At 31.7% G+C, this 12,331-nt stretch overlaps 1 protein-coding gene across 1 annotated transcript; it reads left to right on the forward strand.

Moving 5' to 3' along the window:
* The first annotated feature begins 1,755 nt into the window (after positions 1 to 1,755).
* Positions 1,756 to 11,332, forward strand: LOC107691855 (multiple PDZ domain protein-like). Its single transcript, XM_016490679.1, has 8 exons — positions 1,756 to 1,814; positions 3,532 to 3,606; positions 3,801 to 3,963; positions 4,064 to 4,209; positions 5,522 to 5,605; positions 5,689 to 5,882; positions 9,841 to 9,988; positions 11,225 to 11,332. Exons 2-8 carry the CDS (start codon positions 3,580 to 3,582, stop codon positions 11,330 to 11,332), a joined length of 870 nt encoding a protein of 289 aa, XP_016346165.1. The 5' UTR covers positions 1,756 to 1,814; positions 3,532 to 3,579.
* The last annotated feature ends 999 nt before the right edge of the window (positions 11,333 to 12,331 follow it).

A 12,331-nucleotide genomic window follows, 5' to 3' on the forward strand; every position in this document is an offset into this window, starting at 1 on the left:
CAGAGGTGAACTCACACACATCTGTGCCCTTAACCCAGACTTTAAAAGACATTATTTACTTCATTTCTGAATCAGTTTTACCTTTTGGGATCAAGTCAGCTTTAGACTCTTGTGAAAAAGAAGTGCTCTTGTTTGTAGTGAATGTGCACTTGTAATGTACTTCAAATCTTAAAAGAATGTTTTTTTGCAGATAATATAATATTAATGAAATGAAAGGTCACTTAAGTGACTTGAGAGACACTTACATGACTGTTTCTGAACACACTTAAGTACACTTTTAAAAAGTGGCCTTTGTAATAATGTCAAATTAAAAGTTTTACTTTAAAGTACTGTTGTAATTATTATGTTTTAATAATCTTATATCATGATTTAAAGACGTGCACTTATTTTGATGTGTTGACTAACATACTTAAGCACATGTGAATTACTTGGTTATAATTTTAACTGTAGTGTGTTATTCAATATTACATTTAATTTCATGTATTTTAAAGGCACTAAATTTACAATTTATTAGTGCTGTCAAATGTTTAATCGTGATTAATCGCATCCAAAATAAAAGTTTTTGTTTACATATGTGTGTGTACTGTGTATATTTATTATGTATATATAAATACACACACATGCACATATATAAAAATAACATATTTTAAATTTATATTAAATATATTTAGATATAAATTATATAAGTATATGCACGTAAATATTTTTCAAATATATACTGTATGTGTGTAAATATATGTATGTATATGTACATAATAAATACACATATATTATGTAAACAAAAACTTTTATTTTGGATGCGATTAATCATGATTAATCATTTGAGAGCACTACACTTTATTACAAATGTATTGCAAAAATATTATAATTGGTATAAATGCTTGTCAGTACATTCAGCAGTACTTTACCCATATTTCAAAGACAATAGGAGTAAATATGAAAATACATATAAAAATTATAGATTAAGTCCTAGTTAAGTGAAAAAACACTCCAAAGTTAAACTATTTTTAATATAAATTAATATAAATTTAAACTGTAATACAGTTTGGTAACACTTTATTTTAAGGTGTCCTTGTTACACGTTACATGTTCTTACTATTATAATAACAATTAATTATGCATAATTACATGCAAGTAACCCTAATCCTAACCCTAACCATATAGTAAGTACATGTAGTTAATTAATATTACTCAGTACTTAAATATATAATTACAATGTAACAAGGACACCTTAAAATAAAGTGTAACCTACATTTTCATTTAATTGCAGTTAACATGCAATTAAGTGTCTGACAACATAACATTCAGTTCACACTTAAGTATATTATTTAAAGCATATTATTTCCATAATAACCACTTTTTTAATAGTATTGTAAGGTGGACTACTTTTTCACAAGGAGAGGTAAACACACACACATTAAACGAGAAGAAGATTGGTAATTCATTACTTTATACACTTGTTTGTTTCTTTACTCGATTGTTCATTCTTTTCTAAAACGTAGAGCTATCCATTAGCATTCTTCTTCATCTCAATAAGTCCATTTCACGGTTTAAGAGATTTTAAGGGACCAGCATTTGAAGCCAAGCAGCCAAACTCTCACCCTCTGGTTCAATCATTCATTCATTCATTCATTCATTCATCTGTTTATCTATTTATGAATTTGACACACACTTCAGCTCTCTTCTGACTCAGTGTTTGTGTGGTTTCTCGCTCTGTAGCGGTGATGTTCAGTGTTTTTTTCTCTCTGAAGGAGGATGACAGCAGGAGCGGATGCATTATTCAGAGTGTGGATGAGAACGGAGCAGCTGGAAGGGTATGAATCACTGTGCTGCAAAATTAAAGGCAAAAGAAACGATGTTCACAACCTAGGCCTGGGCGATAAAACGGTATCGACGGTACACCTTCTTCGATAACGGTAGAAAAAATGTTCGATATAGTGCACGATATAGGCACGTGCTATGAGTGACCCAGACATCTCACACAACCATGACCACATGCTGAGTGCTGTGCCTGCCTGTGATGAGGAGATTGTGAATAAAGAATGATTATTAGTCGAATTTAAAATAAACATTTGAATGTTAAGTGTGCATCAGGGAGCGTCATTAGTGGAGCACGAGATGCGGTGATGCAAGTGACGTTGTTGCATTTTAATGTTTTGTTAGTCTAGCCCACGAGACGCGCCGCTGCTGTGTTATGTATTCAAAATATTAGAGAAATATAGTATCTCAGTGAGGAGAAGATCTTGATTAGCTGAAAACTGAAACCAAGCCATTCACACAGATGCATATTCAGCACATTTTTTTAGACGGACAAATATGACTGCTGCACTGCGCCCTCCTGTGGCCTCGTGATACAAGCCAAATGTTTCCTTGAGACCTATTTACTCTGCATATAAAACATTAGAAATTAGATATTTGTTTAATTTTTATTGTGTGTTTAACTGTTAAAACAAAAAAATATTTGTTGTTTGTCTCAATAAGTTGGGTTAATTTAAAAACACAGTGGTTAAATTTGAACATGTTTTTCTATTGCTCTTTGTTTTAAAAAAGGTTATAAAAAATGTCAATACTTATTGATACCGAACGATATGAAACATTATATCGTTGATACATTTTTTAGCTATATCGCCCAGCCCTATCACAACCCTTTGTACTTTTCAAATGTGACATACAGTATTTCTGATGTTCTGCCAGAGAGACATAGAGGGTTTTTAAATGTAGGGAAAAGTGTTGCCTGTGTGACATTTTGATTATTACAGACAAATTTTTTTTGCATTGATGAATTGTGCGCAATTAAGACCAGCAAAGTGTTTTAGGAAAGTAAACGTGGTTGGTTTTTATTAAGTGTTAGGGGTAGGGGTTAAGTGTTATTTTAGCATCACTGATAAACTCTTATAGTTTTTGTTAATGTTTTGAATTAGATTTAACATTTTCCGTTTTTACTTTAATTTCAGTTGTTGTGTGTTTTTGTCATTTTCATTTTTAAAAATATGTCTACGTAGTATTTATTAATTGTTATTTATTAGTTTTACTTTATTTAGTTTCAGTTGTTTTAATACTTTAACTTGAACTAAACAGAACTGAGAAATATTGCCTTGAAAACTAGCTCAAATAAAATAAGCTGAAGTTTTATTTCAGCTAATGTTTATTTTATTTCAAGTTACGAAAATATCAATAATAGTCAATAATAACCCTGTTTAATGTATAGATAGCCCTCAGAAAGAGAGAAACTGTTTGCTGGGGTCATTATACAAATATATTTGAACACAAATTGCTGTGATTAACCAATCACAATAAAGCATGCCTGAAAAATTGGAAAATTAATTTCAAGGCAATTTTGTGGATGTAAATAATTCATAAAAATAAGTCACACTTGATGTCAATGTGTGTTGCACTAATACTGTGTCTTTTTGATTTAATAAGGCTTTTGAGAGAATATCTGTGTTTTATGGTAACAATATATACTATAATGCAAATATCTAACCTCTCTCTCTCTGTGTGTGTGTGTGTGTGTGTGTGTGTGTGTGTCAGGACTGTCGGATTGCAGCGGGACACCGGCTGCTCACAGTGGATGATGAGATGGTGCTGGGACTCTCTGTGGAAAAGGTAAAACTCTTTCCAACTGTGAAATGTTTTGAAGTAAGAGTTTACTGTATTTTTGATCAAATAAATGCAGTCTTGGTGAGCAGAAGAGACAAAAACAAATCTTACCGACCCTAAAACGTTTGAACAGTAGTGTATGTAAATAGGATTTATTATCTCCAAAAATGTCACCGTCTGATGTGAAATGTGTGTTGTAGGTGACGTCACTCCTCCAGAAACCCCAGCAATCCGTGAAACTCACCATCTGCACTGACTCCGCCTCCCAACCCTCCTCATCCAATCAGATTTGCTCTGGATCAGATTCTGGAAGCAGCCTGCCGCTGGTGTCTCTGACATCATCAGAGACAGAGCCAATCAGGAGTAAGAGGGCGGGGTCTGGGGGTATTAAAGTAAAACAGAACAAGTTTATTATTGAATGAATCAGAAGCTGATCTCTGTCCTCATGAATATTGTGCTGCAGATTCGAGCAGATGCTCCACACCGGCGACACTGGCGTCTGATCCGGCGACGTGTCCCATCATCCCCGGCTGTGAGACCACTATAGAGATCAGCAAGGGCAGAACAGGACTGGGGCTGAGCATCGTGGGCGGCTGTGACACGCTGCTGGTGAATAAACTCACTGACGTGTGCGACTGATAGAAACTTGTGCACTCACACACAGGAAATTACCAAAATGTGCACAAAATTAGCTTCCACCATCAATTTTTTATTTACATAGTCTTCAACTCAAAAAGTTGGAACTTAAAGAAAATCCAGTTGTCGTTGTTATGTATTAAAACTAAAACTATTGATTAAGTGAAATAGAGCTGAAATAAAATATAAATATTATTTGAAAAGCTTGAGCTAAAAAACTGTTAATTTAGAATTAGAACACAAATTAGAAATGTTATCTTGGCAGTTAACAGAAATATTACAAGTTTAAGTAAAACTAAAAATAAATAAATAAATAGCTATATATATACAGTGGGTACAGAAAGTATTCAGACCCCCTTAAATTGTTCACTCTTTGTTATATTGCAGCCATTTGCTAAAATCATTTAAGTTAATTTTTTTTCCTCATTAATGTACACACAGCACCCCATATTGACAGAAAAACACAGAATCGTTGACATTTTTGCAGATTTATTAAAAAAGAAAAACTGAAATATCACATGGTCCTAAGTATTCAGACCCTTTGCTCAGTATTTAGTAGAAGCACCCTTTTGATCTAATACAGCCATGAGTCTTTTTGGGAAAGATGCAACATATATATATATATATATATATATATATAAAATAGCTAATTACAAATATTAAAAACAAAAACTAATTAAAATGACAAAAGCACATAGCAAAATTACTAAAACTCAAAATAAATTTTAACTAAAAATATAAAAATAAAAAGGTTAATTTGAAATATTAATAAAAGATGAATAGAACTTAAAAAAACTAATAAAAATGACAAAATCATAGCAAAATTACTTAAAAAGCTAAAATATAAAAATAAAAGAGATATTAATTAAAAGCTAAATATAAATATAAAGAAATGAAAACTAATAAAAATGACAAAAACATATTACAAATAATTAAAACTTAAACTAAAATTAAAATAAAACTGAAAATTTAAAAATAAAAGCTAATTCAAAGTATTACACTATAATAGTATACAACACTATAAATAATACTGTACAGTAACACTGGCCTTATCAGCACATCAAAATATTGTAAAATATAATGATTTAAAATGACTCTTTAAGTCACTTAAGTGGCCTTTTATTTCACTAATATTACATTATCTGCAACTACAGTTTTTTTTTTTTTTTATGTACTATTAAGATTTGAAGTCCACTACAAGTGCACATTCAACACAATTAAGCACACTTCTTTTTCACAAGGACGTAGGAACTCATTTATAAGGACTGTATCTGTCTGTGTTCAGGGCACTATTATAATTCACGAGGTGTACGAGGAGGGAGCTGCGTCTAAAGACGGCCGACTGTGGGCAGGAGATCAGATTCTGGAGGTACAATCGCGACTCTTCTGACTAGCCTTTTTATTTCATGCCAGCTTCATTTCATCCGTCTCGTAACTCATTGTCTCTCTCAGGTGAGCGGTGTAGATCTGCGCGTGGCGACGCACGACGAGGCCATCAATGTTTTGCGGCAGACTCCGCAGCGCGTTCGTCTGGCGGTCTTCAGAGACGAGGGTCAGTATAAGGAGGAGGAGCTGTGGGACTCGCTGAGCGTCGAGCTTCAGAAGAAACCAGGCCATGGCCTCGGACTCAGCGTCATCGGGAGAAGGTACTAGAGCACTAGTTAAGCTACTAGTCAGTAAAGTGTGGGTAAATAGTAAATTGGGCTGTCTGCATATTTTTACACATTGATCAGAATTGCGTTCTATATTAAATCCGTATAGGACGCAGTTGTTTTAGCATCTTTTATCTAAACATATGAAAATACTTCAGTATGTCTTGCATTTAAATAAAGTTCAGCATGCATGTCGATGTTAGAAGTTAAATCATGACGGATGTGCAACAGACACCTTTTGCATGAATTGTCTCAGAGACATTGGCTGTTGCTAAATTAGTAATACATGTAATGGTGCATGAGTGTGAAATTAAAACATTCATTTTAACCACAATAAAAATGCACACAAACATCTCTTTTTAAATTATGTTCTGTTTACAGCCCATGTTCTTGATTTGCCGTATAACATTAAGATATATCTCCACTTGCGAAAATGAAAAACTTTTAAAAAGAATACTTGCTGCACCATGTATGTACTTATTATAACAATTACAGTAACTGGGTAATAACTAGGTACTAACCTCGAACCTACCCCTAAACTTAACCTTAACCCACGTAGTTACTTTGTACTATGCAGTACTTTCTTGGATAAGTACACTGAAAGTGCACTTAATGTTAAATAAAGTGTAACCAAAATAATATACTTTAAAAGAATATACTTAAGTGTGAACTGAATGCAGTGTTCTCAGACACTGAAATGCATGTTAATTGCAATTAACTGTAATGTGTTATTGTGCTATTGAACTTTTTGACTCACTTAAGTAAAACTTAAGTACATTTTAAAATGCAGTTACTCGTACTGCCGAATACACTGTGACAATGTATAATTTTCTTTAATTATGTTGTTAAAAATATCACCCACTTGTCAGCTTAACCTAAAATGTTATGTTTTTGTTTGTTTGTTTGTTTTATTATTGTCTATCAATTCATAGAACAAGTGATACTGATGAAAATCTAAAAAATTATTAAAATTAAGCGCATTTAAGGTTGCATAGGTTAGGTTTCTAACTAATATATTTAATAGCACTAAATTGTTTAAGTTTTTTTATGTAATATAATCATGTTTCAACCAACTTTTAACCCCAGTTGTACTGGAGAATACCAAGTAATCAATAAACAAAAATTCAATTGTAATGATATATATATATATATATATATATATATATATATATATATGTATTTAATAGTACATGTAATACACTACAACATATGAACTTTAAATGCAATATTGAATAACATACTTCAGTTAAAAAGATAAACAAGTGCTTTACATGTGCTTTAGTATGTTGGTCAACACATCACAATAAATGTACTTCTATAAAACAAGATTATTTTAAACATGATTTAAAATGTACTTAATTTGACATTATTACAAAGGTCACTTTTTAAAAGTGTACTTAAGTGTGGTAAGAAACAGTCATGACAGTGCATGTGAAACAGACACCTTTTGCGTTAATTGTCTCAGAGACATTCCAAGTTTCCATCCAGTTTTTGCGCTTTGTTATCGACAAAGAGAATATGTGTAAAAAAAATAATAAATTTGCTGTCTACAGCCTGTTTCCATCCAACTGGCCTTTTACCGATAAAATGGTGTGTGTGATGACGTCATCCCTAAAAACACGAATTGTTGCATAAGTTTTGGCGTATTGCAAAAAAGAATTGCCCTTGAGCTGTTTCCATACATAATTTCATCTATATTGCGTAAATTATATAGGCTAGTAGCCTGTTCTTTATCCATTTGAAACAAAACTTAATTATATAGCCTATTATTAAATTGTATAGGCCTGCATTCAATTATTTTTATTAGAAAGTGTCATAAGTTTTTTTTTTGTACTTTGTTATAGACTATTTAGATACTTGATCATCAAGCAATAATCATAATTTTTCTGATTAACTTTTATTAGGAAATAGGAATGTTCATTTCGGTTATTATATTTCTCCTAAAGCCTAACCGACAACCAACGGTCGTTAAGCCATTATTAACCGTTAACCGACAAGATCATGTTAAATTACAATTAAATGAAATTTGAATTGATACGTGGCTGTGACCCATTAAAAATACTTAAATTTGTTTTCCAGGGATTAATTTTATACACGAAAAAAGGCAGCATAAACAACAGAATGTGAGGATTCACATGGTTACCTGCAGCGCTTCTGCGATAACATTATAAAGCTATATATAAAAGAAATAAATAGGCATATAAGCGAAATGTATTTTTCTAAATAATTACTGAATTAACAAAACAAAAGAAAAAAACTGTGCAACAATTAGCAGCCTAAATGCAGAATTTCGTTAGATTTTTCTGATGCGCTTTTGAGAAAGCGGCATCCTGTTTGTTTCCTTTATTTTACAAAAGCACAGTGTTTTGTTTTTGTGAATGTACGAAAATAAAAGAAATATTTAGAATAGTTTTGAATAATGTCTTACTCTTATATGACCACAAATGGAGTAGGCTATTTGTTGTATATTTATAAGTTGTTTCCACTTTTATAAGGAAAAAAGTTAAGCATTTAAGCATTACTAACTCGACAACGCAGCCTGTTCATTGTCATAATAAAATACAGCCAGCCAAACATATTGTAAAAAACATGCTATTTTATTTCCCCTCATTTCAGAACAAATCCTTTCAAATTTAACAGTAGAACAGTACTCAGAACAAAACAAGAATAAAAATATAAGAAGCTACTAACCAGCCAAAACGAATTAATTTAAAATGTTGTACTTATCGTTCCAATTTCCACGTAAAACAAGATCTTCAGAACAAAATGAATAAATTTGAACTTGCAACGTACATCAAATTAAGATATGTAGGCCTATGTTTGAGCGGTAACTTGTCAATTTAATAATATGAATATGATTTAATGCGCTTTTGAACTACAGGGAAACGGTGCTTTAACGTGAGCAACACGAACACGGATGCTGCCTATAGGCTAATTCTGTCATGTGACAACACATTTATTTGCGTTAACGCCCCTTTTCTCGACAAAAAGTGTTTCCAAACAAATTTTTGCGACATTTGAACTATCGATATAGAATTTATGCGCTAAAGTTAAATGGAAAAAGATTGTGTCGACACATGAGAAATTTTATCGATGAATGGCATTTCCATCAGCTATATCGGTAAAAATTTTGAAGCGCTAAATATATATATATATATTTTTTTTTTAATCCTTGGATGGAAACCTGATAATTGGCTTTTTCTAAATCAGTAATGTAATACAATAGCCGGGTTTCCATCTAAAGTTGCGAATTTAACTTATGCGCAAAATTGAAATATCACATAAAACATTTGCAAATAAGCACCGTTTCCATCCAACGAGTCAAAGAGAACAAAATCGTCACTTCCTGGTAGAACTGACGCTAGGCTATACAGTATATCACTATGAAAAGTAGGAGAAACCATTGAATACAATAATTTTCATTGGCCTATATAATAAATTACTTGCGCCTCAGAGCGAGAAGACGAAACAAAATAAATGCGGTCATTGCTTTTGGAGGTGGATGCTGATGTTTGGGAACACAGTCGTGTAACAGTTCTGGGAGGCAATTATACAGAAATGCGTTGATGACAGACTTTGCTCGGACATTTCAAAATGACCATAACATTTCAGATGCTGAGGAATGAGATTGGTCCACTGGTTAGGGTTTGCCGTCCCAATAGCGCAGTCACATGACTTTTTTGATGCGCATGGAGGAATTTACTCGGCAAATGCGTTTCCATCTCCTTTTATTCACATTAACCCTCTTTCGCACAAGTCAATAACCACCTCAAGCGAGCGTAAAAACTTTTTTGCAAATTAAGGGATTTTTATTCGAAATTTGCCGTTTCCATCACTCGTTTCTTATGCGATACTTCAAAATGCGCATAAAAACAGGGTGATGGAAGCATAGCTCTTTTATTGAGCTCTGTATCTCCTGCATGAGCGGTCAGTGATTGTGTCTCTGTCTCAGGAGCGACACAGGGGTGTTTGTGTCGGACATTGTGAAGGGTGGAGCGGTGGAGACTGACGGAAGGCTGATGCAGGGAGATCAGATCCTCTCGGTTAACGGCGAGGACGTTCGCTCAGCCACTCAAGAGTATGTGGCTGCGCTGCTCAAGGTGAGCGTCACAGAGTCACTGCCTTTTACAGTTGATTATTACTGAAAGATATTCAAACATTCAGATGTATCAGATATATCACTGGGCGTATCGAAAGAGAAGAGACTGTTTCTGTATATATATCTGTATAGTTTTTGGTTTAAACATTATGTATTTTATAGTGCTGTCAAACGATTAATCGCGATTAATCGCATCCAAAATAACCGTTTTTGTTTACATAATATGTGTGAGTACTGTGAATATTTATTATGCATGTAAAAATACACACACATGCATGTATATATTTAAGAAAAATATGTTGTTTATATATTTATATATAATTTAAATTAAATGAATATAAATATATGCATGTAAATACATGTAAATATTTTCAAAATAGATACTGTGTGTGTGTGTGTGTGTGTGTGTGTGTGTGTGTGTGTGTGTGTGTGTGTGTATTTATATATGCATAATAAATATACACAGTACACACACATATATTATGTAAACAAAAACTTTTATTTTGGATGTGATTAATCATGATTAATCGTTTGACAGCACTTTAAAATATATAGTTTTGGATACGATTAATCGCGATTAATCGTTTGACAGCACTCGTATTTTAGTATCATTCTGAGTCAGAATTCCTTAGGTCATTTTTTTAAATGCCTATATAGTTTTTATTAATTATTTATGTAGTTTTAGTTATTTAGTTCAAAATTTAAATGTTGAAATACAGTAAGTTTTTTATTTTATTTATTTATTTATTTTTATTTTATTTATTTACTTATTTTTATTTCAGCTAATGTTTATCTTGTTTGAAGTAGCAAAATTCTATTGTATTTTTGTTTTAGATTTAGTTAGCAATAATAACCCCAGTGAAAATCAATAGTAATGTGCAGCAAGATTTGAGAATTGTCAATAAAATGCAGTCACCATTTACATGGTGTGCCCTATGTTTGATTTATTGTTTTTATGAGCTGTGAATCAATAATGACCAGATGCTCTTGCGAAAATGTTTCATAATGTCTCCAGAACTTCTAATAGCATCTGAAATAGTGAAACCTAACTCTCATGAAATAAAGAACTAAAGTGTAAAAATGAACACATTTTTTTAAATAAATGAGATCATTTTTGAAATTTTGAGTTTGGCTCCTTCTCATGTCCTTTCTTGTATATAAATGTGATTGATCTAGTGTGAATGTGAAAACCAATACACATGTGTCACTCATGTAAACTGGTTTTGTTTTTCCTCAGAGTTGTGCTGGTCCAATCCGATTGGATGTGGGTCGTTTTAAGGCGGGGCCATTCCACTCTGAGCGCCGTCTGTCCCAGAGCAGTCAGGTCAGACACAGAAACAGTTAAAGACTCACACTCTCTTGTTTTCTGTTCCATCACTGTTCATCTGATAGCTCTGATACCGAAGCTGTGATCCCAAAACACATTCTCACACAATGAGCAAGTTTGTTCTTGAAGACTGTGGTTGCCAGATTTGAAGCAGGTTTGACCTTGTTATTAGTTGGAGTGGGTCTTACAAGTGCACACCAGTATTATTTAACATTAGTTCTTATTTTATATTTCTTATTTTTTATTTATAGTTTATTTATTATTTCAAATCAAATCAGTCATTTTTTTATTTGTCACATACATAACCATCCACAGTTAGGCATCCAGTGAAATGCTTTTTACAGTCACTCCATTACATAAAAATAAAAAATGGTAAGAAATGTTAAAGTTAAAGAATAAAACATGAATATATGAATAACAGAATTTGCATGAAATACAAAATTACAGTTATAATATACTAAATAGAATAGTACTCAATTAAAAGATAAAAAGTAGATATAGAAATAAAATATGTACAAAATAAATAGCAATAGAAAGTTTATATTTTTACATTTATTATTTATATGTTTTGTATGTATTATATATATTTATATGTTTATTATTTGTTTATTATTTATACTCATATTCATAATAATAATTATTGGTATTGTTGTTGTTATTATTATTATTGTTGTTGTTGTTAATACATTTGTACTCTTCTATTATTGTTAATATTTTGAATTAGCTTTTTTTTCATTTTAATTTTAAATTTGTTGTTTTAGTAAATTATTTATGTGCGTTTCTCATTTTTATTAGTTTATAATTTATATAGAAATTTGAATAATTTAATTTTGAACTGTAGCTTTAATTTTATTTCAGTAACTTTCAGTAATTTTAGTGCAATAACTATAACTTATTTCATTTAGTTGCCAAGGCAACATTTCTAATTCTCATTTTAAGTCATTTTTTTCCATGTAGTATATACTGTATATATATATATATATATATATATATATATTCTATATACACACACACATT

Source organism: Sinocyclocheilus anshuiensis, unplaced genomic scaffold (assembly GCF_001515605.1).
Source record: "Sinocyclocheilus anshuiensis isolate Anshui unplaced genomic scaffold, SAMN03320099.WGS_v1.1 scaffold206, whole genome shotgun sequence".
NCBI classification, from domain to species: Eukaryota; Metazoa; Chordata; class Actinopteri; order Cypriniformes; family Cyprinidae; genus Sinocyclocheilus; species Sinocyclocheilus anshuiensis.

Coding starts and splice junctions, on each gene's coding strand:
- LOC107691855 (XM_016490679.1), top strand. CDS start 3,580: ATGGTGCTGGGACTCTCTGTGGAAAAG. Junction 4,210..5,521: donor GCGGCTGTGACACGCTGCTG/GTGAATAAACTC, acceptor GTCTGTGTTCAG/GGCACTATTATAATTCACGA. Junction 9,989..11,224: donor ATGTGGCTGCGCTGCTCAAG/GTGAGCGTCACA, acceptor GTTTTTCCTCAG/AGTTGTGCTGGTCCAATCCG.